The 27,956-nt window shown below is 48.7% G+C and overlaps 11 protein-coding genes across 11 annotated transcripts; 5 read left to right on the top strand and 6 right to left on the bottom strand.

Annotated features, from left to right (window-relative positions):
• Nucleotides 1-67: 67 nt before the first annotated feature.
• HOO65_030752 (uncharacterized protein) lies at nucleotides 68-1,621 on the top strand (the record flags this gene model as incomplete). Its single annotated transcript, XM_071002144.1, has 6 exons — nucleotides 68-102; nucleotides 338-419; nucleotides 501-583; nucleotides 668-1,268; nucleotides 1,367-1,498; nucleotides 1,586-1,621. The coding sequence occupies 6 exons, from the start codon at nucleotides 68-70 to the stop codon at nucleotides 1,619-1,621; spliced, it is 969 nt and encodes a 322-aa protein (XP_070860431.1).
• A 452-nt stretch (nucleotides 1,622-2,073) lies between these two features.
• Nucleotides 2,074-3,606, top strand: HOO65_030751 (Protein GVP36; the record flags this gene model as incomplete). The annotated part of the gene is made up of 1 exon (XM_071000484.1): nucleotides 2,074-3,606. One exon carries the CDS (start codon nucleotides 2,074-2,076, stop codon nucleotides 3,604-3,606), a length of 1,533 nt encoding a protein of 510 aa, XP_070860430.1.
• A 60-nt stretch (nucleotides 3,607-3,666) lies between these two features.
• HOO65_030750 (WD domain-containing protein) lies at nucleotides 3,667-5,899 on the bottom strand (the record flags this gene model as incomplete). Its single annotated transcript, XM_071001959.1, has 9 exons — nucleotides 3,667-4,534; nucleotides 4,576-4,676; nucleotides 4,745-4,804; nucleotides 4,865-5,008; nucleotides 5,198-5,317; nucleotides 5,389-5,484; nucleotides 5,545-5,621; nucleotides 5,687-5,786; nucleotides 5,846-5,899. 9 exons carry the CDS (start codon nucleotides 5,897-5,899, stop codon nucleotides 3,667-3,669), a joined length of 1,620 nt encoding a protein of 539 aa, XP_070860429.1.
• Nucleotides 5,900-6,895: 996 nt separating this feature from the next.
• Nucleotides 6,896-8,293, top strand: HOO65_030749 (Protein BTN1; the record flags this gene model as incomplete). The annotated part of the gene is made up of 4 exons (XM_071002194.1): nucleotides 6,896-7,031; nucleotides 7,091-7,975; nucleotides 8,111-8,214; nucleotides 8,267-8,293. The coding sequence occupies 4 exons, from the start codon at nucleotides 6,896-6,898 to the stop codon at nucleotides 8,291-8,293; spliced, it is 1,152 nt and encodes a 383-aa protein (XP_070860428.1).
• A 379-nt stretch (nucleotides 8,294-8,672) lies between these two features.
• Nucleotides 8,673-10,115, bottom strand: HOO65_030748 (actin filament organization protein app1; the record flags this gene model as incomplete). The annotated part of the gene is made up of 2 exons (XM_071002183.1): nucleotides 8,673-9,298; nucleotides 9,389-10,115. The coding sequence occupies 2 exons, from the start codon at nucleotides 10,113-10,115 to the stop codon at nucleotides 8,673-8,675; spliced, it is 1,353 nt and encodes a 450-aa protein (XP_070860427.1).
• An 826-nt stretch (nucleotides 10,116-10,941) lies between these two features.
• HOO65_030747 (uncharacterized protein) lies at nucleotides 10,942-12,761 on the bottom strand (the record flags this gene model as incomplete). Its single annotated transcript, XM_071002063.1, has 2 exons — nucleotides 10,942-12,399; nucleotides 12,573-12,761. The coding sequence occupies 2 exons, from the start codon at nucleotides 12,759-12,761 to the stop codon at nucleotides 10,942-10,944; spliced, it is 1,647 nt and encodes a 548-aa protein (XP_070860426.1).
• Nucleotides 12,762-16,737: 3,976 nt separating this feature from the next.
• Nucleotides 16,738-19,699, bottom strand: HOO65_030746 (Bromodomain-containing factor 1; the record flags this gene model as incomplete). Its single annotated transcript, XM_071001855.1, has 3 exons — nucleotides 16,738-17,118; nucleotides 17,194-19,375; nucleotides 19,623-19,699. The coding sequence occupies 3 exons, from the start codon at nucleotides 19,697-19,699 to the stop codon at nucleotides 16,738-16,740; spliced, it is 2,640 nt and encodes an 879-aa protein (XP_070860425.1).
• Nucleotides 19,700-22,230: 2,531 nt separating this feature from the next.
• HOO65_030745 (SEP domain-containing protein) lies at nucleotides 22,231-23,744 on the top strand (the record flags this gene model as incomplete). The annotated part of the gene is made up of 3 exons (XM_071002158.1): nucleotides 22,231-22,305; nucleotides 22,437-22,873; nucleotides 22,946-23,744. 3 exons carry the CDS (start codon nucleotides 22,231-22,233, stop codon nucleotides 23,742-23,744), a joined length of 1,311 nt encoding a protein of 436 aa, XP_070860424.1.
• Nucleotides 23,745-24,137: 393 nt separating this feature from the next.
• Nucleotides 24,138-25,343, bottom strand: HOO65_030744 (uncharacterized protein; the record flags this gene model as incomplete). Its single annotated transcript, XM_071000483.1, has 1 exon — nucleotides 24,138-25,343. The coding sequence occupies one exon, from the start codon at nucleotides 25,341-25,343 to the stop codon at nucleotides 24,138-24,140; it is 1,206 nt and encodes a 401-aa protein (XP_070860423.1).
• A 108-nt stretch (nucleotides 25,344-25,451) lies between these two features.
• On the bottom strand, nucleotides 25,452-26,602 carry HOO65_030743 (uncharacterized protein; the record flags this gene model as incomplete). Its single annotated transcript, XM_071002267.1, has 2 exons — nucleotides 25,452-26,370; nucleotides 26,436-26,602. 2 exons carry the CDS (start codon nucleotides 26,600-26,602, stop codon nucleotides 25,452-25,454), a joined length of 1,086 nt encoding a protein of 361 aa, XP_070860422.1.
• Nucleotides 26,603-27,303: 701 nt separating this feature from the next.
• Nucleotides 27,304-27,726, top strand: HOO65_030742 (Mitochondrial import protein 1; the record flags this gene model as incomplete). Its single annotated transcript, XM_071002432.1, has 2 exons — nucleotides 27,304-27,543; nucleotides 27,643-27,726. The coding sequence occupies 2 exons, from the start codon at nucleotides 27,304-27,306 to the stop codon at nucleotides 27,724-27,726; spliced, it is 324 nt and encodes a 107-aa protein (XP_070860421.1).
• Nucleotides 27,727-27,956: the final 230 nt, after the last annotated feature.

The raw sequence follows: 27,956 nt of genomic DNA, 5'->3' as shown, positions 1-27,956 counted from the left end.
CCCTTATTATTTATTCTCTTTCTTGCTCTTGCTTGTGTGACTCGTACCAATCATATCATCAAACGCCATGGACAACTTCAAGAATCTCGGCCAGACCTTCTCGTACGTCAACTGCCATTGTTGTTTGTTCATACAGCTAGCAAAACTTGGCCTCCCTCTGTGCTGTCCAGCTTCCACCTACCCAGCTCGAGCAGAATCTACATGAACTCTAGCTTGGGCCAGCCCAGCCCTCCGATATCCGTTCATCTTCTCTCTTCTCTCCCCCTCCCCCTCCCCCCTCACCCTCATCCCATCTTGTTCGCGTGCTCGCGCTAACGGCCTTTCTGATCAACCACAGGTCCTTTGGAGCGCAGATTACACCATTTGCCTCCCGGACGTTCCAGTACACCAAGGAACAGCTTGGCCAGGCCGAAGATAAGGTATGTAGGAGAAGAAAAGCAGGCGATGAAGAGACAAATACAAAACAACTGATAGTGCTAACCTTTCATTTCTTTATATAGACTCAGCTGCCCCCTGACTACATCGATCTCGAGAAGCGTGTTGATGCACTCAAGCAGGTGCATCAGAAAATGCTTACTGTGACGTATGTGAACTACCCACAGACCAACAAACACTAATCTCCCTCCATATGTGCCTTGCCGCTAACCAAAAGAATCACATCCAACAGTTCGCAGTACTCTAACGAAGCCTACGACTATCCTCCCAACATCAAAGAGACCTTCCAGGACCTCAGTCGCACAGTAGGGGAGAAGGTCAATCTTCTGTCATCCGCCACGTCACCCGCCGAAGCGCAGGCCGCCCTCGTTGCCCCGCCATCGGCCAAGCCCCAGCCCAAGACCTTCAACCATGCCATTGCCCGCTCTAGTTTGGCCAGTAGCCAGCTGCTGCATCAGCAGCACACCGGCGCTGGTGAGGACCCGTTGGCTACTGCTCTTGAAAAGTACGCTCTGGCCATGGAGCGCGTTGGTGAGGCCCGCCTAGCCCAGGACGCCCAGATCCAGAGTCACTTCTTGGCCGGCTGGACCACCACTCTCAACACAAACCTGAAGTTCGCCATGCGCGCCCGCAAGAACGTCGAAAACTCACGGTTAACCCTCGATGCCGTCAAGGCCCGGGTTACCGGAGCTACCTGGAAGCTGCCTGTCACGGGCACCCAGCGTGACCCGGTCGACGAGAACGAGCTGAGCCCTGAGGCTCAAGAGGAGATTGAAAAGGCCGAGGACGAATTTGTTACCCAGACTGAAGAGGCTGTCGGTGTCATGAAGAATGTATGAAGCGCCCTCTACGCCCAAGCCCCAACTCTAGACCATCCTACAAGTCCCCACATGACTAACAAACAATCTAATACCCTTTCCTTATTCTACAGGTTCTAGATACCCCTGAGCCGCTACGCAACCTGCTGGAGCTGGTTGCCGCCCAGATGGATTACCACAAGAAGGCCTACGACATTCTCAGCGAGCTGGCTCCTGTTATTGAGGGTCTGCAGGCCGAACAGGAGGTAAGTTGTTGAGATTACTGCTACTAGGGTCCAAGCCTTTGTGGAACGTTTCTTCTGACATGTGACTAACCCTGTTTTTTTTTCTAGTCGGCCTACCGCCAAAACCGTGAGAGTGCTGCGTAGACGCGCTCCATTGTTATTTCTTGTTGCCACCCACGAACGCCTTAGTCTTTTATCTCTCTCGATCCCCCTTCTCCCACACGCTCAATATTATTTTCTTCTTCTACTGTTTATTAAATGGGCACTTAGCTCTATTTTTTTCCCTTGTTGACTTGATGACGTAGCTGAAACGTTAGTAATGATCTGTGCTGCAAAATCTCATGAAGCTAGAAGTATCCCATCATGATACTTTTCTAGTGTTTTTAAGAGCGTAGTTTTGTGGGGCTACTGCCTAACATATCTTGTTACAACCCTTGATATACCCTAGGAACCATTTTTAACGTCTCTTCATCAGTTAATATTCGTGCCCTCAATCAACATAAATACTGTTTAGCTCAACGAATACTTGCCCTTCACTCTTATCCTTTTTTTGCTGTTTCCCCATTTCTAGCTAAACGCCCGTACACTCGCGCTTGATGTCCTACATCAACTTGCCTGAATGGGCTAATATCCGGTCCCGAAAACGCAGAGCAGAATCAGACATTGACCATGACGACTATGCGGACGACTATGAAGCTGGACCTAATGGTCTAGTTGGCGCTCGTCAGCGTTTTGCTAGTAGTATCAATCCGCTGTCACATTCCGAAGATACTCTTATGCAGATGAGTTTGGCTGGCCTCCCAGACTCTGCTGAGTTGCCGTCCAAGAAGCACCGCAACTTCCCGCACCAAGCGCTTCCTTCAAAACGTGCTCGCCAAAGAGAAGAAGACCCAAGCGATGGGGATCTAGAGGCTGCTGATGGACTACCAAACAACGGCGAGCTAGCTGCTGATGAGGGGCTGCTTAAGGCGGAAGACGAAACGCGTCACACCGGCTCTAAAAACAAGAAATCACAGACTCTTAGCCGGAATAATAAGGCCCGCAACCGCAACAGAAGTCGCGCTGATGGGTCCAGAAGTAGTGGTGGGCCAGAGGCTGAAGTGCGGCGATATCTTGATCCAATGCTCGATGCGATCTATATTCTTTTAGATCGAGACGAGGTCACGCGCGCACAGCGCCTGTTTGCAGCCGTACTGCGGCTTCCAGCTCTTGAAGACGCGGATGCACGCATAGATATCCGGCGCTACAATATGTGGGCTATCGGGGCGGAATTACTGATGCGCGCTGGCGAGGAGGAACGTGCGGAGGCAGAGAGCCGAGCGGGCAAGAGCCCACGCAAGCGCTGGGGATGCTCGGCGAATATGCCACGGGTGCGCGAGTACTTCCAGCAACTTATCTTGCAGTATCCATGGAAATTGAGCATATCATTGGGCTTAACAGCTAAAGACTTCTGGCTGGCGCTATTAAGCTGCGAGGTGTACGATGCATATATCGAACACGTATTAGCGTTAGAAGATATTGCAATGCGTGCAGCACAAATGGATGGCGAAGGATGTGCCGCAATGTATTCTGGCCCCGATACCACGGAGAGTGGGGGCCACCGCGAGCCCAAGGAGCCTTCTAGTCGACAGTGGCGTGTATCACAAGAAGAAGTTCTCCGTGAACGAACATATGCGAGTATCACAAAAGTGCTCGAGCCAGTGCATGAATTGCTAGAGAGACTGCCGTACTCACGTGAGCCACGTATAAACCATGTGTATGCGACTGCGTTGCTATTCGCAGCCGATGTAGCCGTGCCGACATCCGACGCAGGGCCCCAGGCTGGTGGGGGTGCACATGGGCGAAATGAAGCTCGAAGAGAAAGGCTGCAATTGCGGAGTCTAGCAAAAGCAGCTTTGACAAAGGCAATGGATCGTGGGGTTGATGTGGGCGCTGCGGTGAGAGAGAGGCTAAAGATGGGCGAGTTTGCCGAGAGTGATGATGAGGAGGAGGATCAGGAGGAGTACGAGGATGAAAATGGAAATGGACAGGAAAGCGAACGGGGGGATTTGCGGGACAACCAAGAAGAGTATCAGGACGACGACTCAGATTTGGCTAATAGCTTGCTACCTATCCGAAATAAGGCCTAGACTAAGCGCCATTATGTATTGACTGTCCACTTCTACTAAAAACTTAGTTTACTATGCTTCTTATGGAGAGTCTTCACTAGACTCGACTGGCACCCTCTCCATAAAACATGCAGTATTCCTATTCATCGCGACGATGCACCACTGCCCTGAAGGGCTCCAAGCGACCTGTCTCCCAATGCGTGCTTGACCCTTAATCAAGCACTGCCAATGAGGTTGAAGGGGTCGAAGTGGATTTGACACATCGTACATCCCCTCCCATTGTGTAGCCGTCTCGTGGGAATAAAACTGCTCTAAGAAGTCTACATGGTCCTTATTTAGCCCATCGAGAGACTGGCTGTCCCTTTTTTTGCGCGAGAGACCTGAGCTGGCTTTGGCTTGTGCAGTGTTTGGGCCGGGAATAGGGGATAGCCATGATGGGCGCTTTACGCCGAGTGGATAGCCTGGGGTCTCAGGCTTCCATTTAGTGCCGTTAGTCTTGCAAGCAGTCTTTTCAGCAGCGGCATCCTGAAGGGCACGGAAATAGTCGCAATACTGTATGATGTGACGAAAGTTCCAGAAGCTGGTCAGGCTGTTCGCATCGCAGAATCCAAAAATGGCATCAGAAAGATGCGGCGGGTCCTCAGGGCTAGAGAAAATCCCAAAGCGCATAAAGAACTGAGTATCGCAAAACGGTACAGCCAACTTAAATAAGCGATGCCAAAGAAACGGCCCAGCATTGCTATGTACTGAAGAAGCAAAGGCCGAGCGGGAAAACGAGTCGGGCTCATGTGAGAACGGAGCCACGGCATCAGCGGGCAGAGGATTTGAGGATGAGAAGCCCTCAATACGCCAAACGACAATCTCACCGCCTTCGTGGCAGTCTCTCGAGACTATGATATCACCCCAAAACGCCACACTAAATGTTTGCAGGGCGAGAATTAGATGGGGACTATAGTAGAGGAGTCAATGGAGCAGCAGTAGTTAGCTTACCAATCAATAATAGCATTGTGGATTTCCGAGCTTGAAAACTGCGGGGCCAGAATTTGCTTGACGATGGGGCCCGGTGAGGCCGGGAAAGCCGGTACTGCCCACTGTATTAGATAGAGTCAGTTATACCACCCATAAACAGGACCTCAAGCTTCTGAGGCTTCTTTCTCACCAGAGCAACCACCATATCCTTTCCCGCCGATAGTAACCATTTTCCAGTCTTATGGAAGGCCTACACCACGCCAAAACTGTCAGTCAAAGGATGTACAGAAAAAACAGACTCGAAACTCACGATGGTCAAAAGGTCATCGCAGTGCGTATCGCTGCCGTAGATACACACGCACGGTGCCTCTTTGAAGGCCGCATTGAGGCTCCACATGCGAATTGTTACATCTTTAGATGCCGAAGCTATAAGATGTGGATCAGCCGGCGATGTCTGCAGTGCGTTTATTTCCTAAGTAGACCAACAGAAGTTTGTCAGCAAGAGAAGCAGCAGAAGGGGGAGTGCTGTTGCCATAGGAAAGACTGGCTTACTCCGCCGTGGCCAACAAGGGTCTAAGGCTCCGAGGTTAGTGATATATATAGAAAGAAATGCAAAGGGGCGTTGGAACTATCGACGACTCACTCTGGCCAGCGTTCCGTCTGGTGTGTAAACTTTAATAACCGCGTTGGTGCCAGCTACGCAAATGACAGGGTCATCGTTTTCGTCCAAGGCCCAGGCACAGCAGCAATTGGCACTATCTAGCTGTTATGGATAAGTAAGAATGTGAGCCCAATAGTTTGCAAGTGAATGGCGTAAGCAATGAGGTGAGTTACATCTGCATCATGGATGATGGTGTGGATGGAGTACGGTGTGTCGTCTGCCAGCTGCCCCTGCCACTGTGACTGCGGCTTCATCTCCCCTATCACGATCTGCAGCTTTGTTAGCCAAGGGAAGCTTCCCATTGCCTTGTTCGTTTCTCATCGACTCACGTGTGTTAATGTCACCAGAGCAAACACTGGTGGCTGATCAAGAGGCTGGAACGGACAGAACTGGGCGTCAAACATTTCTATAAGCCGGTGTTAGCCTAAAAGAGGCTTATCTAAGCTGCCGATATCGTTGTTGATCAAATACCTGCATCAGACCGTTCAAAAGCCTTGTCAGCTTTCTTCGCCGAAACTGCGACCTGCTTGCCTAGCCGTGGCTTATTCGAAATGGGCCTGCCAGCATCTTTCTGCGCAATATCAGTAGTGTTAGAATTTTCATTTAGCTTCAGATTGGGCGTTAGATTACCTCAACAGAGTATATCGCCCGTACTTCTGGCCATCCAAGACTCTGGTGCACCATGATTTATTTTCACCTGCCTCTCTAGAAGTATCGTTGCTGCTTTAAAACTACAATGGTTACACGAGCAATGATCGGACGTGTCAAGAGTGTCCATATTCACATCACGTGACTTAAAGGCTAATCCACAATTCCAATATAACCCAATATAGCCAGTGTCTTCATTCTTTTGTTACCTGCACCATTTCTCATGACCGTTCTGTCCTGTGTTTATTTCGTCTTTCAGGCTACATATCCCAAAATGACCCGTGTCTATATATTCACGCTTCCATAACAACAATTTTTCTAGCACTTTCATCACCTCATACACGACCGTGCGTCCCTCTGCTACAGGTTCTCTTTCATTTTATGCCTATACAGTCTCTTTTTAACAGTAGAGCTTCTTGAGGCTTCTGACTACCATGGAGGGCTCTAGTACAAACACCCATTCCCCTCTTCTGTGACGTACACTATACATCATCAGTACGAGTAGCGCACGCGATATCCGCCAGATTCTATTACCCATAATGCACCAGCTGCTGATTGCCTCCGCAATATCGTTGGTGTTCTCTTTTTTATCGTGCGGCCCTCATACGAACCGGGTCTTTAAAACTCCTAGTATGGCGTCTTGGTCCCTTCTCAACTAGCACGATATAGAAGGGAAACAACGCGTTATCCCTAAATATTTTTCAAGCTGCATCGTGTGTAAATGACCCTATCACCAATATAGCGCCTTACTTTTCATTTTGGCAATAATCATCGTCACTGATGTCGTCCGGCTCAAAAAAAGGCCTGTGTAACATTATACCAGCGGTCCCACAAATTATCAGTACAGAGACCCACAAATATCCCTTCCTCTCACAAACCCCTGGTCCTCCCTATAAGGAACCACACCGCCGCCGGCCTTAAAACCCAGCCCGCTTCTCTGTAGCTCAGCACACTATCCTTCCCGTCACGAATCCTATTAGACTCGGCCCATCTCATCCATATATCCAACTACCGTGTCTACTGCTAGCAGTCATGACTTTGTCTGCAGGCATCAGCCGCCTTCCCCTTCCAGGTTCTCCATCCTCCTCATGGGCCATCTACCGAACCCGCATCAGTACTTTGCTATCCTCACCTCAGGCCTCTGTGTTAGTAGCATTCTGGCTGCTCGGTAAGCCATGCCTTTCTGACTTCCCTTCTGTCTTGCTCTCTTAGCTAAACCGGCTCTAGGCCTTATCAACAACGTCCTTTACGTCATCCTGCTCTCTGCTGCGCAGGACCTCGTTGGTAGTGCTGTGCCCAAGGGCGTTGTCCTGCTCGCTGATGTTCTCCCCTCGTTCTTAACTAAGCTTGTGGCTCCGTATTTCATTCACCGTGTGCCTTATGCCACACGCGTGCTGATTTTTATCGGGCTCTCCATCGCTGGTATGCTCTTCGTTGCCACAGCCCCTGCCTCTGCCTCGATCTCCACCAAGCTATTCGGAGTTGTGCTTGCCTCATTTAGCTCTGGCGGTGGCGAGCTCTCATTTCTCGGTCTAACCCATTATTACGGTACGGGTGCACTAGCTGCCTGGGGCTCTGGTACTGGTGCTGCTGGGCTTGTTGGTGCCGGGCTTTACGTGATGTTGACCGACTGGATACAGCTTAGCGTGCGGACGACACTACTTATAGCCGCAACGCTTCCTTTGGTAATGTTTTTCTCGTTCTTTGTCTTACTTCCGCGTGAGCCGCTTGCAAAAGCCGTAGGAGAGCGTGATGGCTATTTGCAGGTATCAAATACCGATGAAGCCGATGTCGTCGATGACGAAACGCAGACCGGTGTCAATACTGCCATAAGGGGTACAGGCTACTCCGCTCTTACCTCTACAGACGAAGGCAGTCTCTCTCGTAGTCCTTCGCCCCAGCCTTCATTTGAGCGCAATCTCGCGCGAGCCAAAGCACTAGTTGTCCCATACATGGCACCGTTACTTCTCGTATACATTGCTGAGTACAGCATCAATCAAGGTGTAGCTCCCGTACTACTATTCCCACTAGCTCCGGCTTCGCCGTTCCGAGCTTACCGCGAGTTCTATCCGTTCTACGGTTTTCTGTACCAGCTAGGCGTTTTTATTTCGCGTTCGTCAACACCATGGCTACGGCTTCGTGCATTGTACCCACCAGCATTGCTACAGCTAGCAAATCTCCTAGTGCTAGTTTTACAGGCATTACTATTTTTCATACCGAATGTATACATCGTATTTGCTATCATAGTGTGGGAGGGCCTGCTTGGCGGCGGTGTGTATGTCAATACTTTTGCCAAGATTCTAGACGAAGTCCCTTTGGAAGATCGAGAGTTCAGCTTGGCTGCTACCACCGTGAGTGATAGTGCAGGGATTTGTGTAGCAGGGCTAGTCAGTATCGTACTAGAGGTCAAACTTTGTGACTGGCAAGTGAGCCAAGGGCGTGATTGGTGCCGCAATATCAAGGCCGAAAGTTTTCGAGGCTGATATCCCGCAACACTGGAGGCTACCGGCGGAGTCCGTCACAGAGACTACCAGCCTTAGGAAATCCATCTCATTGACAGATAGTAAAGTAGTATTGTGTCTAGAACTAATGTCTGAATACAGTCCACATTATGTACATTGCCCTACCAAATGCCGCGCCGTACATCCTACTCTACAACCCAATTGCGTTGTATGGCCAATATTCACTCATCGAAGCAAGCCAGCGGTTTCACAGAAAAAGATTTTTAATTAAGTACCTCCCCACTGACGTGTTTGAGATATGCCACCATGACAGGTACCAGGCCAGCTGGTATCCTCCTACATCTTCATTATTTGGGTATAGTATCATAAAACGTCTGGGCCTGAGCCGCTTCATCAAACACAACCCATTTCTCTTTTGGGATACCCCGAAACGCGTTCTCAAAGCGCTCATCTGTATTCCTGTCCTGCCTCCCAGCCTCCGCCATGCCAATACCATCTCCTATTCCCGGTGAAACAGGATCTTTTACCCGTCGGATCAAGATGGCCACAACCCAGTTGGGGAATTCCCGTGCCATACTGCCATAAACTTCGGGATCAGCTTGAGTGGAGTCTCTAATCATCACTACCTTCCGCTGGGGCAGCCAGCGGTGGATCTGACGTACACGACCAATCTTGTATGAGTATGTGCCTCTGGCAAAACTGACAAGCATGCCTGTCAGAGAGTGCCAATAAAAGTCACGCAAGAACAATGGACCAGCCGGGTAGTATTTGGAGCGAAATTCGCGGAGGAACGGGTAGAGAGGATGGGGCGACGCCGCAATATAGCACCACACCGAGTCAGGTGGTAGGGTTGCTTGTATATGGGCATAGAACTCGGGCATTCCTGGAACAGGAATTCCTTCACTAACTAGTGTTTCTCGTATCATGTCTCGGGTGTTGTTGGTGCCGGTGATTTTGATTGTGTCGTCAATATCTGTAAGTGGCGAGGAAAAAATGTAGGTGAGTTAAGGGGCTCAACGACTGACTTGTAGTGGGCATTGAGCTTAGTAAAGATGGAACTTACCTGAAAGCACCATCCAGCCCTCAGCATCTGCCATGTATACATCTGCCTCCAAAATACCCTTGACTTCTTTAGGTACAAATGCCCCAACTTTGTGTGCCACGTTCTTGTCAAGTTGTCCTAGTTTCACTGTGGTTCTTGCTGTTCCATGCTTTCCCGTTGAGCCTACCTTTTGTGGCGCTTTCTGGGTCATATCCCGGTCTAGAGCCACTATGACAGACCTCCCCCGTCTTGCTTCCGATATAAAAGGCTTCGCTCTCTCTAAAATCCGAGCCCGCTTCTCATCCGTATCAACCAAGGCCATCATGAGAAGAATCGCCTTCATTAGTTCGCCGCTCCCACTCCGTGTCATTTTGGGCTCAGCCTCAAATACCGCAATCTGAAGCTCTGCAGCATATTCCTGAGCTAGCGGGTCTCTCTCTAGAGTCGACTGCTCCGATGGGCACTGATATGCAAATGTATCCATCAGCCATACCAAGTCGTCTCGGCCCACCGGAGCGCAGAAGGGGTTTTTGTATCCAAGAAACGAAAACATCTCGCTGGGAACACGCATGAATCCGTTGGCAACAGCGGCGAGGAAGGTCACCTGTTGTACGGGGAGAGTCGATATAGCCAGCTGGGTTCGGTGCTGGGCTTGATGCAGGGCCAACTCACGGCGAGATTCTTCCTGGTCGGCATTGGTTTCAGTTCCGACATTGATGCGAACGGGCGAGGTCGGAGTCGATTCCATCTTGGAAGGGTAGGTGGTATAGGAAATAAAATGAGTATGTTGCAGGTTGAAAAGTAGTAAGGATACCAATTACTAATATTAAGGAGGATAAGTATACACAAGTAGTCTGCGCTGTCTAGCAGAGCAGTAGGTGATAGATGGGAGTTATAGGTACGTATTGGAAACCAGTATTAAGAGGTCAACGAAGGCGAGTGCGGCAGGATAGGGTAGGAGTAATATGGATGTAGGGAGATGGCAACCTCAAGGTGATAAGCAAGGAATCAGCTAGAACAACAACATGAGTCGTGATAAAGTGCAAGTAAAAGTTTTCCTAAGCCACTGTGTTCACTGTTGAGATACGGAAGGCACGCGTGTGCTTTTGTTAGAAGTTGCCTTTCTCCAAAAAACAACTTGTTTACTTACTAATACTAATCGTGAGGAACTCTTATTGACTTCTTATTAACCTAGCGTTATCTTTATCGCCAACTCCAAGCCCTGTCAGGACTTACACGCTTTAAGTGGGTTTGTGGCATCTATGCTTTGCCTTAGCATTTCAGGCGAAGTTTCAAGCGCAGTCTGAGACAAGAGGATTAGAGAAAAGAGCATTAGCGTTCCTTTTTCAGAGGAATTCCGTCGATATCCCGACTCATATAATCAAACCCATAGACAGACGTGATAACGGGTTTTGAGTGAAAATTGCTATATCATAAATATCTAGGAAGGCTGATATCCCTCAGCTTGGGTTATTACAAAAATGATTCATAGAGAAAAAGAAAAAAAGATATCTGGTCTCCTGTACGCAAAGAGATAAAAACAAAGATGCTTGAAAACAAATCGGCAACCCCACTTAGCCCATCCGACTCTTTGCAGTAGACCCCGGACTGTCAGTACGCTCAACAGCCTTGGTCGCAACTTCGGAGTTCCGATCCTCCTCGGCTGCAGAATCGACAGTGCCTGGCTTCGGTAAGAGCAAAGTGTCATAGACGATAACGCTGGCACGGTTGGCAATAACGTTGATGGCAGGCTGGTTGACGGTGAAAAGGGTGTAGAAGAGATAGTTGTCGGGGTTTGAGCACACCTTCTGATTCAGAGGTGAAGTCTCGCCAGTCACACAGGGCTTATTGACGTTGTCGAACACGGCTAGATCAGTATCTGGACGTACACCACGACCAAGATGGTCTGAAATATTGCGCACCCGGAACTGCTGCTCAATTATGGCCTCTGATATGAATACTTGGCCGTCAAATTGGGCAGCAGCGCGTCTTGGGAATGGGGCCACAATTGTTTCATCGGCGGAACTTCCGTGGATGCTGTGGTGCCAGCGCTTATGAACCCGATTTTGGCGGTTCCTCAGAGAAGAGGCGGCAGCAGCCTGCTTTTCTAGCTGTTCAGCAGACCTCTCGGTCAACTCAGCATGTACAGACTCGAGAGTGTGGCTGTTGGTTTGTCTAGCAGACAAAACACTACGCTTGTTTTGCTTCTCGCCCTGCTTCTTTTCTTTTTCCTCCTGCTCCTTTTCTTTCTGCTCCTTCTCCTTCTGTTCCTTTTCTTTCTTTTCCTTTTCCTTCTTTTCCTTCTCCTTTTTTTCCTTCTCTTTCTTTTCTTTTGCCTTCTTCTCTTTTTCTTGCTTAGCTTTAGCTTCAGCCTCGGTAGCCTTCGCGAAATCAGAGTAGCTTTTCTGTTCAACAATGTGATCATACTCCTGGTCACTGGTGGGCACCTCTTTTGCATTCCATTCGGAAATGTGCTGGGCAATCATCTCATTCCAACGGTTAGTCAAAAACAAGGCATTACGATCCTGTTCGGCTTTCGAATGCGGCTCCGGTGGAGCAGGCCGGACTTCATTCCAGCCAGGGCTGACACTAATGTCAAACAGCTGGGGCAAGAGAACACGAAAGTTTTCTATCTCCTGCGGCTCCCAGTCAGCATAGGAGTTACGAGTCTTGTCGACCAGTTCCTGAGATGAGTAATGCCAAAAGTCTGAGAAGGCAATTGAACGTTCGTTGAGGGATTCTTGGTACAAAAAGTCGAGCTGGGAAAAGATACGAATGACAAGAGAATCAATATAGTGAGTGGCCAGATCGCGAGGAAGCGCAGAGAGATACCAAATATCCCAAGTTCCAAAATTGAAAACCCAGAGGGTATCCTTGGGGTTTGTGCTTGGCTGAGGGGACGATACAAATGATGTCACCTGATCAAGCAAGTCAGGGTGTTTTGGCATAGGATATTGTTCCTTGATGAAGGTGTAATCATAGCCAGGGACACTTAAATCAATCTTAGAATTAGTAGCAGTGTCGATAGCGTGCTGCCATAATGTGTTAGAGGTCAGAGCAGCATCAATTCCCTGAACGTGACTGTTGTTGGTTGTAGGGACGTAGGATATGTGCTCAGTGCAACGGAGCTATATTTGTAACACGGTGTTAGTATATCTATCAGCGGGCTACAGTGGATGGTAGTGGCTGTTCCACAGCGACTTACTTCTTCGCACAGCTTCTCAGTCCAACTTTTCTCTTGCTTGCCCGAAGCTCCATTAATAGCAGTAGCAATATCGGGGGTACCAAAAACAACAATTCTCAATCCGCCCCCGGGGGGCGCTTCATCATCGCTAGCGGGTTGCCATGAGTTATAGAGCGGCTTGGTCAAAGACGATAACGAGGCTTCTGGCATAGTAAAACTCGTCATGTAAAGGGTGGATATCAAAAGAGACACAATCGCGAGAGTGAGCAGGCGTGGGCCTCCTCTTGTTAGCCGATGTGAGAAGAGCATGACGACAGCCACGGCCTTGTTGCACACTGACAACGGGGACGGTTGTGACTTTTGCCCATGCATCGCGAAGTATTAACGAGATATCGGTGAGAGCACAATTATAGGAGATGTGACAAGACGACGGAACTGAAAATATGCGCGATAGGTCATGCGCGAGCCGTTTAGATGGTGTCTTAGTCGCTTGACCAAGAACAGGACGAGACTGTAACTTGAGTCTTATCTCTTATCGTAGTTCAAGCCTCTAAAAAGGAAACAGATTGGCCGGGTTTTCGATAGATTTTGTGGCAAATTCGCCGTGGTTAGTTGAAAGGAAAAGCTCGACAAACCACTGGCACCAATTCTATGCTGTGTGAGCCTCGGCGGTTGTTTTATATGAAAGAGTGAAGAGAAAAAAAAATATATAAAAGTGGGAAGATAAGAGCCCTCCCAAGAGAACGGCAAGAGAAGTGGAGGAGCCCACGATGCAAGGAAAGAACGCGAAGTAGGGGGGAAAGGCAAGCGATCTTCGCTAGGAAGTTGCCGTTGTTTCGATGTATGGCAGTACGTATATATTAGGAGATCGCTTTATCGCAGGAGAACTCTTCGGAAGTAAAGAATGGCAGTTGCCTAGCGAGGACACAAAGTTAGACAAATATGACAGCCCCGACGAAAGATAGACAAGAATCTGACGAAGAACTTGATAATCCAAAAACAATAAGACCGCAAGAATGAAGAGAAAACTCCTGATCTTGTCTAGTGGATAATGCGTCCAAGTATATAATATAAGTCGCAGTTGCCAGGAGAAACTACATGGCTGCTATCTTGGCTCTTGCTGCGCAACAGCTACCTCCTCGCCCTCCTTTTTCCTCCTCCCTGAATGGAACTAGTTAGCAGCTTATTGCGTATGCCGAAGTCTCGTACTTTGGTCTGAATCAGGGCTATTCTTGCAAGAACCATGAACAAAGAGAAGACAAGCGAACGAAACATGGCGGTTAGCGGGCTTATGTGTCTAGATACTTGCGATCCTCCAACCCCCCATTGGGTTGCTGATGCAGTTTTCTCTGTCTATTCTGTTTTAAAGTCGACTATATGACGACGCCTCCCCCTTCGTGGCATGGCCATGTCAGGCTTGTAGGCGGAAAGGATAGAAAGACTACGAGATCCTTCGTGGATTTTACAGCATTCCAGACTGTCTACATTGTTCATTTGTTGTTGTCTTGCTCCAATTACTACAATTACCGGAGGTATGGTTGCTGAACAGGTGCTGTTACTGATTTGTGCTTCTGAAAGCTCCCAACTGCATGTCTTGGCAGTGAATAGGTGAAGTCTCGTCTCCCCCGTGCTTGACATAGAACTTGTCTAATGCTCATGTGCCCTCCAATTAGGTGTCTGTACAGCCTCGATGTCGCGTTTTGCCTTGCGTTATAGCGAGTGAAAGGAAGTCTTTAAAGAGGAGAGAAAAACTGGCCTTCCTTCCAATCATTGTTTCACTTTCCAGGGCTGATGAGTGTACTTGAAGAAGAGGAAAACGACAGGTCTTGGCGTTTCTGACAGTTCGTTCTCATATGTCTAGCTCTAGTCAAAGCGTTTCGAAAACAAACACATACGAGAAAACACAGCCATCAATAAATGAAATCCTGATAAATGTAGCAGAGCCACATTCTTTTTTTTTCCTGGATGTTCCACGACAAAGGACTATACTGAAGAGATGGAGGGAGGGTGGTCCAGCTATCCCTCCTATGTATATAATTCATGACTTGGTGTCCCTTAGGCGTAATAACGGAATGTGCTTCATTCCAGGGCGAGAGGAAAGCTGCCTATTGGGGATAAGAGGCACATGACATGATCATCAGTAGAAATGACAGATTCTCAGGCATAAAATAACATAACCTACTGCTACCTGTCAGCTATGTCATTTCCACACATTATCTAGGAATTTACTATCGGTGTCCGAAACTTCCCTTTCCTGATCAAACATACAGATGGGCTTGGTAACTTTCTCGCCTTTTTCAAGCAGCACACGCGTCCTTCAATCCCTCTCCATCCTATTGCCGTTATACCCTGGTCGCTCCAAATCCCGTTGGCGAAAGTGTCGTGGTCTTCTCCTTTCTTTTCTCGATCGTCATTATTGATTTCCCTTCATCTTGACTGCTCCTTTCATTTGCGCATCTCTGAAAAGGAAGTATATATGACGAGGCAGCGGGATTGAATCGTCGTAATCAAGTTGCATCTGCTTTGTGCTAAGGTCCTTTGTGCATTTGTGTGCGTGGTGTCGTGGCAGACAGAGCCACTACACAACCCTATTTATCAGGCCCACGTGACCTCATACTATTCCTAGACTTTTAGTCCCATTTTATCGCCCTGTTTTTTTTCGGCCTCTTCGTTAGTGGCTTGTTGGTATTATGTTTTTTTTTTTCAACTTTCACTTCAAAATCAAGCCCATACTCACCCATTTTCAAGGTCTCACTTTGTTGTCTCACTTCACGTATCAGCAAAGCACTGCACCCTAGAGGATAATGAAGAAAAAAGCCTCTGCGTTAAACGCTGTTTTCCATTAATTACTTGCCACCCCATGCCTAGCAGTCATTGGTACTTTCTTCAAGCTATGTCTACGTGAGAGCCTCCACGTAGTAAGTACTTGAGTTACACTGTACTCAATTAACATGGGGTGCTTACAGCGGCCCCTACCCCGTGCCAAGAACTACTAGAAGCAGGTGTCCGAGTCTCGTGCAACCTAGCTCACACGACAACAAATTGTACTGTACAACAAATCTCCTATGCACAGCACTCTCGTATAATAATCCGGCCCAAGAAAGAAGTACACTCTAATATTACACTCAACAACCCAGTCACATCAGTTTAAACTACCCTAGTAAGAGACCAGCCCTGAGGCCTTTGCCTTAGACAGCAAAAATTCAGTCATATTAGGTCACCTAAACTTATTAGCACAAAGCTAAACACTCATCTAGCTCATCTATCCTACCTTGCCTCCACTATACAATCCAAGAATATTACCCAGGATCTAGAGCAGGACTTGAATGTTGTGACTGACTTACTTGACCAACCGACCTCCTGTTGCGAAGTTAGCCTCAACTGTCTTACTACAACTCAATTTCTTCCATATGATGAACAAATCAGGAAAGACTCATGAACGAAATAAAAATAGAAGGCAGAAAAGAAAACATACGTAAAAAAAACTTGCTAAATCATTAGTCTCATCCGGTCTCGGACTTTCATATGTGGCTACAAATTCGCCGGTACGTTTCATTTCACTAATGTTACGTATGGTAACCCTCCTTATCCCCATTAACCCTAATAAAACGAAAAGCAACATCAAGGCCGTCGTATACTGTCAATATATTAGCTTATGCTGAGGAACTTTGTGTAAACAGAGGCCAAGACCCGTCACATTGGTATTTTCAGTTGTTTTGACCTTTTTTTTTAGAGCTCTTCTGTACTAGTCTGTACTAAGAGCTAGTCATCCTTGTCTCTTTGATCTCACTTCGACAAACAGACTTGAACAAGTTTTCCTTGTTTCCTACAGACGCTATCCGCAGGTAAAGAAAATGAAACGAGGCTTTCCCTCCACTGGCAAGTATGCCTAGCGTGTACAGCTAGCTGTCTCCGCCTTCTACCAGATCCCCGATCCCCTCCCCCAGGAGACACGCGGTATCATGTCCTCCCTTCACCTTAGCAACCAACCATCATAATATCAGCCTCACGTATCCTTAACAGCCCAAGACAAGAAAGAAATAAGGGGCAAAAGAAGAAAAATGAAACTTGAAAAGAAAGAAAAAAAAGACTGCAAAATAGAAATATGAACGGGCAGAAAAGAAAAAAAAAAGGCTTCAATAGTCTCTTTGTGAATGGTTTCTTGGTGGTTTTTGGTTTACACCCTTTACTCCTCCTCGGAGTCTGACTCTTCTGAGTCCAGCGCGTTGTCCGATACTGGCTCAGGTGAAGCCCCCGTCGCTGTACCGCGGAATTGCTCGCGAACTTGCGTCAGATGTGCAATCCGCATTTCCTGTTCGCGTGCACTCATCGGCTTGTTCTTCTTGCCCTTGCTAGATGCCCGGGCTGCAGCAGACGCAGCAGACGCAGCCGAGCTTCCAGTTGGGTTTGTTGTAGGAGCAGCATCACGTGCTGTGGTCGAGGTGGTTTCCACAGATACCTGAGCGGCAAAGGAAGGGAGATTCTTTTTGCAAAGGTCCCACAGCTTGAGCAGGGCGTCGTTACTGAGCTGGTCGATATCTAGCTCGAGTTCACCGTTTGTATTTTCCTAGATCCACGCAGGAGAATCAGTTTTCTGGTTTGCTAGGCAACAAAGATTAAAGAATTGGTTGATTTTACTTACCGTCTGGTTAGTATCGCGTTTAATTATTTCAATAGCATTCTCAATCGCATTGCCAGAAAGTTCGTTAATAGCGGTGGCAATCATGCCCTTTTCAGCTTCTGAGATGTTGCGCTTCTTCTTGGATGCCCCACCCAGTGGCTTGCGACCAGCATTGCTGTTGGTTGCCTTCTTGCTGGGGTTAGGTGCAGCGCCCTTGCTGGGCCGGCTGGGCTTGGGCTTGGGTTTGGAGGGTCGCTCGGCCTTGACCTCTGTGACAGTCTGCTTCGCTTTGGCCTTCAGAAGACTAGCCTGGACCATATTCAGCATGTTCTTCTGAAGCTCAATCATGCTCTCAATGGGGTGCTTTTCCATGTACAGATCGACAAGCCGTTGGGACTCCTCCTTCATCTTCTCTTCAAGCGCACGAATCTCGTGTTCCAAGCTGGCATCAACAACTGGAGCAGGTGCTGAAGCAACAGGCTCGTCAAACTCGTCGTCACTGCGTACACTAGACGCACTGACGGAAGCCGCTTTCGTTGCCGCAGCATGCTTGGCAAGCCATTCGTCCTTCTTTGCCCATTCGCTGCGGAAGAGTTTCTCTAGGGCCTTGCCTTGCACGTTGACCGGGGTACCAGGAGAGTTGAATAGGTAGCAATTTCTAAACATTAGGTCAAAGTCACTGATGAACTGCTTAGGACTTTGGTATTCACTGGCCTGAAGCTTAGAAGCAATTGTACTCAAGTCCATGGGCTTCTTGACAACCTGGAAATAGTTGGGGATGTCGAGAGCGACGGGATCAACTGGTTCGAGAAAGGCAGCATTGATGGCGTAGTGACGGGGATGGCGTATCTCGACCAAAACTTCTTCGCAAAACTCGAGTTCGGGTCTAGTCTTTTTTTTGCCCATTTTGGACGAGTAGTCGATATCCTTGCTCTTGGGAGGATGGATTGTCCGCTTTGGGCGGTCGCCTTCTGTCACAGCTGATGCTCTACGAATCTGAGGAACGCCGTTAGGAGGTACTGCGTATGTATCTGAGCCAGTTGTCTTGCTCTCTGTGGGGCTGGCAGCCCGTCGAGCTGAAGGCGTTACAGCTTTAGGTTTTGGCGCGGGGGCCGGCGACTCAGCAGGGGGAGGTGGCAGATGTGAAATCGAATGGCGCTGTTCATGGTGACGAGGGGGCATGTGCTTGGGCAGCACCTTGTTGCGGGCGGGCTCTGTAGCTGAGATGGCAAGGCATCTGGTCCAAACCGCTTCAACAACGCCCAAACCGGCTAGAGTAACCTCATGAAGCTCGCCATTGAATGCGAGTGTGTTTAGGTAAATTAAAGACAAGTTATCCTTGAAGCCACTGAGAGTCGGCCAGGGGTTATCGCGCAAGGTGCGTTCAAGTAGGCCAATGTCCATGGGTTTAGTAACGCGAGCAAGGTAGGCCTCTCCAAGGGTGGGCCAAAGCTTGATGACGGCGTCTTTGAAGTGACCGCCGCCCTTGGTCTTCTTGATGCCTGCGAGGACACGGCGATACTCGCGAGCTTGGTACGGAGTAATAGCCTGCTTTTCGAGCTCCTTGTCATTCCAGCGCTCGAGGCTGTTGAGACCCTTGAGACCATTGGCATTTGATGCAGTTGCAGCATCAGGTGCAGGAACTGGCGGGGGGAGTGCTTCTTCTTCAGTAGGCTCGCGCTTGGCACGTTTAGCGGCTGGTTCATCGCCCTCGATGCTTTCTCTTTCACGCGACACTTTGCTGGACGAGGAAGGCGCGTCGGCCATCGAGGTGTCACCATCAGCGGGCTGGGAGGCATCGGGGGTCTTGGGCTTTTCAGAGGCTTCTGAGTCTGACTTTGTATTGTCCTTATTTTTTGATATACCGTTGGAAGTACTTGAGATTTCCGTTGCTTTGGGTGAATCGGATTTCCTATCTTGGATTTCTTCGGCGGTAGGCGTAGCATCAGTCATTTCGACATCTTGTTCAGCATCGGCTAGCTTTTCTTTTCCTGGCGCAGAATCTGGGGCTGGAGCTGAGGCAGCTTTGTCGGAAATGTTGGGCTTTTCGATCTTGTCGTCGGTCTTGAGTGGTTCGGATGCGCGAGACTTTTGAAGCTGATCAGATTCGGACTTTGATTTGCTGTCTAAAGACGCGTCTTTAGTTCTGCTGGCGTCATTTTGAGAATCACTGACGGGCTTCTCTGACTCCTTTACGGTATCACTGAACATGGACACAAGTCATGGTTAGCGGATGAGATGATAAGGAAAATGTAGTGAAACAATGCATGCGATTAACAATAGCGAAATGCGCGTGCGCAAAAGTTATGATTGGTGATGCGACAAAGCGCGCATTGATGGAACGCGATGCGACAATTGTGCGGTGGGGATTCCAAGATAATGCGGTGAGAGTGTGATAAAAGTGGCTGCTGGATTGTGATGATGGGGAAAAGCATGGGGATATTGCTTACCCATTCGACACGGTCTTGACAGGCGACTCAGTGGGCTTTGCATCCGGAGAAGCAGCCTGCGGTTCTGGCGTCGGCATAATGAAGTAAATCGATAGATAGTAAAAGGCGAGCGATTATCAAGTCTGATAGCTAATTGATTTAAAGCACGATGCGGCAAGATGATTGTGATGAAATAATACCGAGGCGCAAAGCAAAAAGAGACGGAGCGTTGGGATGGATTTTTCAAGCTGGGCGCGCTAAGAAAAAAAAGCTCGGAAAGTCGCGAAGGGAAAAAAGAAGAAGAGAAATAGAAAATGTGGGCGGGCTGTGGCCGAAATAAAAAGGGAAAAAAAAAAGAGGAAAGGAAAGAGCGAGAAAAAGAAGACGAGGGAAGGCGCGCAAAAAGAGAAGGAAAGAAAGACAGAGAGCAGGCAAATTAGCAAACAGAGAAAAACAAAAAGGTATGGCGATTCCCAAGTTTGAGGCGGATAAAACGAGCGACGGAGGTAGTTGCTGTGGGAGTTGGTCACTGGATATCAAGCTGTAGGTATTTTTGCGGTGCAGAGAAAAGAGTGCAACTGCCACTGGAAAAAAAGTAAGCGCGTCGCTGTAAAGTGGAGAGGAGGGCTGGGGTTTTTTGGTGATTTGCGATGCGCCCAAATTGCAGGCGACGATAGCGCGACTCGCGTCGTGAGGGGCAGAAAAAGGAAGGAAGGCGGCAATAAAGAGATGAAGCCTAATAGAAATGGTAACCAGTTGAATGATTGTTGATGAGATGGAAGGTCAACCAACAAGCAATCAATAGTCAACACCAAGAACAAGCTTTGCTGCAGGAAAGATGGGCATCAAAAAAAGTATCTTGTGCTGATGCAGGGCCAATAAAAGCTGCAAGTCAAGCTGTGCTATTATGGCGTAGAGCTTCGCAGTGGATAAAAGTATCTTCCCACACAAATTAGGTGTACAGATACTGAGTATTCTTTTTCACTTTCAAAAAAAAAAAAAAGTGGACTGGGTAGAGTCGCAAAGAAAAGAAAAATAAACTGGAAGTTTAGAGAAAAAGCGCGTTCACGTCAGTCGAATTTAGCCAAACGGCGCGACCTGGTATTTATCAAGTTCGGGAGCGCGGAATATCTGGCCTTATCAAGCCACCATCTTCGCTGGCCGTGGGCGTGTCTGATTGGCTAGAGGGGCTGGGAAGGGCTTCCCAATGGTTGATGAGCCGAAAGAGCAGGGGGGATGCAGTGTCCAGAAAGATGGAGGTACTTTATGAGTCATATAAAAGAGGTATAAAAGACATAGCTATGTAAGTACACCGTGCATCGCAGACACGGCTTTAGAGAGGGACAAGGAGAGAGGGGCCAACAAGGGCAAAAAGAGCACTAATTACAGGAAGGAAGCACTAGCCCTTGGTCTTGGCTTTTGATGGTTAGCTCTAGTTGTGGCGTTCGCTGGCTGGATCTCTATCTAGTTGTGGTTTTGTGTCGACTTACATCAACACTACACAGTCACCACTCAACTCATTAGCGTGATATTTAAATTCCGGCGTTTGTGACACGAGAGCAACTCCCATCCGACTGGCTGACTAGCTGGCCGTGGGTTACTTATCTCTCTGTACATCGGTACATGTGCGTACTGTATGTGTTGGGTTTCGCTGACTTCATGCATGCAACCTCTCTGGCCGCTCCTCCCTTCCCCCTCCTTCCTCTCTGTCTCTCAACCAGATACTTACTTGCCTTGTGTCCCCAGGCCGGTTTGATCTTTGGTCGGGCTACTACTCTCTTTTATTTGGTCATTCTTTAAGAGGCTGGAGACAGCACAGTGCAAATAGCGAGAGCTCCTCTTTGCTTCATAGAACACATGAAGAACAGACGGAAGTTTCTACACGAATCCTCCATGTTCGCATGCTTAGAGTGGAAGAAACAAAGCTCTGGTAAAAAACTTTACATCTCGCTTTTCTTGCACTGGGATTGGGGCTTCGCAAGTCTTTGTGTAGTGCCTATTTTTAGAGATTAGGCCCATTCTTACCCATTGGCTTGTAACTTGAATGACATCATAAACAATATGATGCAAAAAGGTTCGTTATTTATCGTAGAAATACTATTGTTTGCTTGAGTGATTCGCCAATATCGAGGGAGCACCTTCGAGCTTCTCGTCTGACTGAAACTTCAAAAACTTCTACCGCATCCTAGTCGTATTTAGGAGCTTGCCTTAGAGAGGGGCGTAAGTTTGGCATGGGTCAGGTGATGTGATGTGTATCGCTTCATCACTTTAAATAAGTGGGGATTCTTATTGTTGGTGAAGTTGGATGGAATCTTGGTGGCGCTGTCGCGTAGTATGTGGCAACCATTATCTCTGCTGCACGTGATATTGTCACCCTATGAGATGCTAAAACAACCCTTATACATCTGCCACCTGGCAGCAGTGGTCACATCAGCTGTCAGAGCCCCTAAAAAAGGGAAGCTCCTAGTTAGAGCTCCACATCAGCTTCTAGGATGCCTTGGCTATCAGTAAACATGGGCTCGTCTCTTCTCATAAACTTGGTGCATGACACAAAGATTGACAACCTTCAACTAACAACAAGACTATCATCTCTTTTGTGCTATTTTTTTGCTACCTAAACATATCGAAAATGGCAGACATCAACGAAGACCAGCAAATAAAACTGGCCCGGGTGATGGAAAGCACCGGTGCCCCAGCCGATGTTGTAAGCCCGCCTTCGTTTTCTCTTTGCTTATGCCATTTCCTTGAATGTCATAGCTACCCTTGCCCCGCCATGAAACCAAGCAGCTAAAAGCTAACCATGAATATTGTGCTCCGTTACTTGTAACAAAATAGGCCCTCCAGATGCTCGAAGCCAGTAACTGGGATCCCGAGACTGCTGCTGGCCAATACTTTGCCGACGTTGCTAGTGACTCTGAGATACCTGCGGATTCTTCTGCTGCTGCTTCTTCTTCAGCCCCCGCACTCTCAGGCGGCTACACTGGCCCTCGGACACTGGGCGGTACACCAGTTCCTGCATCACAGTCTCGAGCAGCTACAAACTCCTCAAAGCCTCCACGCAGGACCGGAGTCGCTACCCTATCATCCGTTGGCCGCGACGACAATGATGACGATGACGATTCGGAAGGGGAAGATGAGCGTCGCAAGCGCAGAAACCTATTCGCTGGCGGTGAAAAATCTGGGCTTGCCGTGCAGGACCCCGCTAGAGGGGGTGGCGACCACAGAGACGAGACTAATAGGCTTCTAGATGGTATCCGCAGACAGGCCATGGCGTGAGTATTAGTGACTGGGAGATTTGAAGTGATATCATTATTTTATGATACTAATTCCCATGTTTATTTTAGACAAGGCCGAAGAATGAATGAAGAAGCTGCCCGTGCTCCTCCTCCCCCTCGGTTCACCGGAAACTCATACACTCTAGGCGGCGATGGAGTTGAGAGTCGCATGCATGTGGACCCTAACACGCAAGCTGCTTCTACCGCTGCCTCTGCCGCTGCCACAGCCGCTTCCGCAGGCCACCAAGAAATTGTCAAGCGTGAAATTCACCTGTGGCGTGATGGTTTCAGTATTGGTGCCGGCCCTCTTTACTCTTTTGCTGACCCGGCTAATCAAGCCATCCTCCGTATGATCAACAATGGCCAAGCACCCTTGGAAGTCCTCAACATCAGTGCTGGCCAGCCCGTCGACGTTGCCATTATATCGCACAATGAAAACTGGCGTCAGCTGCCCCGTCCACGTGTGGCATTCGAAGGCGAAGGCCAGCGTCTAGGTGCCCCCGTGCCCGGCGCATCCAGTACTGCTGCCACTGAACATACCTCAACTACCGACTTTACCCCTACTAGCTCAACACCCGCTGTTGCTGTAACTTCTAGCCAACTACCAACTCCCCACGACGAGTCCCAACCTTCTGTTGCCGTCCGAGTGCAACTTCCTAACGGTTCGCGCCTGCCCGCACGCTTCAACTTGAGCCAGACCGTTGGCGACATATACAGCTTCGCCTCTCAAGCAGATCCAACATTGACAACCCGGGCGTTTGTCATTTCAACCACATTCCCCAATAAAGACCACACGGACAAGGCAGCGGTGTTAGGTGATATGGTTGAGTTCAAGAAGGGTGGAGTAGCCATTGTCAAGTGGGCATAGATTAATGTTTGTTTGTTCTTATCTCCGCTTTGCTCTCTACTCTATTATGCAGATTAAAACAAAACCGGGAGTCTTTTGTCTATTGTTTTTAACCACGATATCATTTATTGATGAGTTATTTTTTTTGCTCCTCATTTGACATCCGGTCCTGTTACGCAAGTGACGGTCCAACAACAAAGTTGACCTTATTAAATGAATGAATTTCCTTGGTTTATAAATATTTGAATTACTATTTCTTTTTTTGATAGCGAGAAGAGCCGCCTTGTCTATTTCATCATCTTTCGCCCCTGGCTTTTTCGCTTGGCCTGGTAAGATATGCAGACCAACCGAATAATATTATTTCATTTAGACATTTGTGCTCTTCCTCTTCAAGCTTGCGGTTAATTATACGGCTCAAACAGCTGCTGCTTGGCCTCGTTGTGCCCGGACATACCAGGATGGCAATGGTTTAGGCCCTGTGGGTTGAGTAGAGGTTGATGGTTGCGGTGGCATGTAGGCAAAGCACTGGAAAAAAGATGACTCGCGGCTTTCATTGGAGTCGTAGGAATGATGGCTTATAGAGCCAATTTCACTTTCTGGATCATCATCTGCACTATCGCCTGAATCTCCGTTTCCATCATTGTCTAGATCCTTATTCGCATTTACTTCCTGGACTCGTGCGAAAGGTTCAATAACAGGCGAGTCGGCCAAAACTTTAAAAATTGTCTTAGGATACTGGCTGCAAACTAGCTTGATGAAGCGTGTGGGCATCAATGCCGGCCGCTCGGCAAATGAACTGGGCACAACAAATGGCGTTTCAGCAAGGGACGGAGAAATCCACGGGACCGGGCCTTGGGAGCGGCCAGGGGCTGAGCGGCTGGGGTTGGGGACGTTTAGTTGCCATTGAGATTGCACATTAAAGATGCTTTCAAGTAGCCGTGTAAGCGATGTCGTGCGTGGGTTAAGAGGAGTGCTTGGGCATGAAGAGAGAGGACGAGGGGTGCTCTGGTTGTGAGCGGACAAGGCATATTCATTAGGGTTACTATTAGTGTGTGGGGGCCCGTGGTGCCCGTTAAAGGACGTGGTCAGAGAGAGGGGATATCCTCCCAGGAGTTTGTACTTGTTCTCGGGATGGGACATTAGAGTAAGGGATTCTTGTGGGTGCTCTACTGGAGACACTTCCGTTGGCTCCTTTGGAGATCCCGGTTCAAAGCAAGAGACACAATGCGACGGTGAAGATGATATAGGGACGGTCTGTAGCATGTCTCCCGCGACCTGATCGTAGGCAGACATGTTGGTTTCGCCAGTTTGCTGATGATGCAAGGTTTGCGAATGGCTAGGTGAAGGCGTTATACTAGGGCTTGGTTCTTCCAGTTCTTTTACAGGAGTCAACTGCGATTGAGGCCATGCAGTGGTATCACCACCGGGGTCCAAGATAACCGTGTCACCTGAGTCAGGTAAAGATCGGGGCTCCGCGGCCTTGTTTGCCTCTTCTTGAAGAGACTTGATCCTGTCTTGCTCTAGCGTCTCACGGCAGATCTCGCCCAGAAAATCTACCTCTTCGTCATCGTAGCCTAGACCGTCATCGTAAAAGCCTTGTCTCTGGGAATCGTAGTTCATTCCCGAGGAACTAGACTGGCAAGAACCAAGGCCAGAGAACCCATGACGTCTGTTCTCGAAGAAGGTTGGATCATGGTCTTCGCTGTCGTCAAAGCGGCACTGATCCTGCTAAGATGCAGCGACTCCAGCCTCGAGCGGCATGCCCTGACTCGGTGTAGGACCGTCAAGGAAGCGGAAGTGGCTAATAGCAATACGACAGTTCATCATGGCTGCATTGAAGCGGGCCTCACCGGGGGGCAATACAACCATGAGGTAGGTGTTTGTTGTGAACTTTAGAATAAACAGATTGAAATGCAGGCCGACCTTGAGCTCCATAAGAACAAACTGCTCTGAGTTGCGAGGGGTTCCTGTGAAGCGACTGATGGACTGCTTAAATTGCTTCATGATATTGGACATGCGCTCTAGACGGTCCTCAGTTGGGTTTTGCGTAGTGGACGAGACCCATGAGGACACGGCTAAGAATGACGTGCGTTCGAAAAGTAGCAGCTCCTCGGCCTCAATAGCAGTGCCTAAATGCGCCAGATTGCGCTCGATGAGGGACAGATTAGGCACTAGATCGTGGATGATGCCGGCCCACGCCTTGTACAGTGACTGGTCCCAGATGGATGTCGCAAAAGCCTGCACATCCATGAGCCCAGAATGCTCGCCACCATCCAGACCAATGCCCATAGTATGAGCGAACTCAGCAGTGCGTTGGCGCACTTGAGCCACGCGTTCATCATAGAGAAGTTCGCGACTATTAGGAAGCACAAGGTCCATCTTGTGCACAAGAATGTAAATTCGTGCTGAAGGTGAGTACTGCATTAGAACAGCGATTATTTCAATGTATGTGGCAAGATCACGGTCGGTGTCGCGGGACTCGATATCGAACACGTAGATAAGTACGCCAACGTTGGAAAAGACATGAACCTTTTGCTGTGACAGGTAGTGCTCCATAAACGCCTCCTGGCCACCACAGTCCCAGAGGTTGAGGGTGAGGTTTCCGAGGAACTTGACATGGGAGAGGTCAATATCAATTGTAGCGCCACTAATGGAAGAGGGTAATATATTAGTAAAGACGGAGAGTATTAGATAAATGGAGAGGTCTCTTACAGCCTACGGGTATCCCTAGCGACATAGTTGCTGAAGATGATACTGCGCATGGACGACTTTCCAGAGCCACTCTTTCCCATCAACAAGACCTTCTTTTTCTTAGGCTTCTTGAAGTCATTGCGTAGCTCTGACGATAGATTGCCCATCTGGGCCGATGAACTAGCCATTGTTGGATATGTGAAGGGAGGAAGAAACTAGGAGAATGACAAGTAGAGAAAGGGGGATATAGATGAGGAAGGTGACGATAAGATATAGTCACTGGGGAAATGAAGGGGCCGTGAGTCAGAGTCACGATAAGACGGCAATGGAGGCCTGAAGATGGTAAAAAAAAAGGGTCGAGGAGGTTTCGGAGCTGTGTCAAGTAACAAGAGAACAATGGCTGACTAGGCAACGGACACTATGATGGCGGTAGGAGAGTCAAGTCAGATGCAAAGCAAAAATGGAGCAGAAACTGAGATTAAGGACAGGCGTGCTTTTCTGCGCTCATCTGCTACGATAATATGTGAGCCAGTAGCAATGCTTAGGCTTGAGTAAGTCAACGACAACTACGGAACTTCCTTGGTGATGCTTTGGTGGTGGGTTGGGCGTGCAGGTCGCCCCACTTTATAGCAGCCCAGCTTTCCAACTGGTTAATCATCGGCAGATCATCATTGTGGTGGGGCAAGCTTGAGCTTTCATGTCAGGCAGCTTGAATAAGTCCCAAGTAGGGACTTAACGACTCGAAGACCCCCGGCACTTCATTATTCCTTACAAGAGGAACCCTTCTTCAACAGCTAGTTGTCCGCATATCTCCTGCCTACTATCTTGTTCCCGAATTCTCTCCCTCGAGACAATGTCCGACCAATACCTATCCCAGTCCGGCATAACCATGCACTCTGATAGCGAATTATACACCGAGTCGCCAGAGACGGACTATGACCATAACCGAACACAACCACTGTCACAACCCGAGCCGGAATTGGTGGTGTACAAGCCGCCGACCATGTGGATGTTGATTCGCGGCACTGCCATCAACCTGCTACTGCCCTTTATCAATGGCATGATGCTGGGTTTTGGCGAGCTATTTGCACATGAGGCTGCCTTTCGTTTGGGCTGGGGCGGTACTAAGGTACTTCCAGTCTTCCGTCGTCACCGTTGCCACTGCCGCTGCCATCTAAGCCAGCTAGCAACCTGTTCTTGTTGTGCTCTTCTAACTGAGTTCAAACAGGTATTTCCCATCGCGAGGCGAAGGGCCCAGCCTCTTGACTACGGCGTCACGAAAAAGTCCAAGAGCTACTACCCTATTGACTGAGCCTACGTTTGTTGGCGCCTGGCCCTCCATCTTGGCTTGGCCTAGCCTAGCCATGACCCTATGCTTTTCTCACGTCCTCACGCATACAATCGGCGAATATGTTCCTAGCTCTCAGCCGACCCAGCCCAACTCACATTGAAGTCCCTATTTGAATACTCTTACATTTCCTACTTTTGCTTAACGATACCACAACCAGGCAATCTCTCTGGACATGTTCTTTTTTTTGGTCT

The sequence above is a fragment of the Ceratocystis lukuohia genome, assembly GCF_044167205.1.
Source record: "Ceratocystis lukuohia strain C4212 chromosome Unknown Supercontig3_pilon, whole genome shotgun sequence".
NCBI lineage: Eukaryota > Fungi > Ascomycota > Sordariomycetes > Microascales > Ceratocystidaceae > Ceratocystis > Ceratocystis lukuohia.
This window is presented reverse-complemented; position numbering and strand designations above follow the sequence as displayed.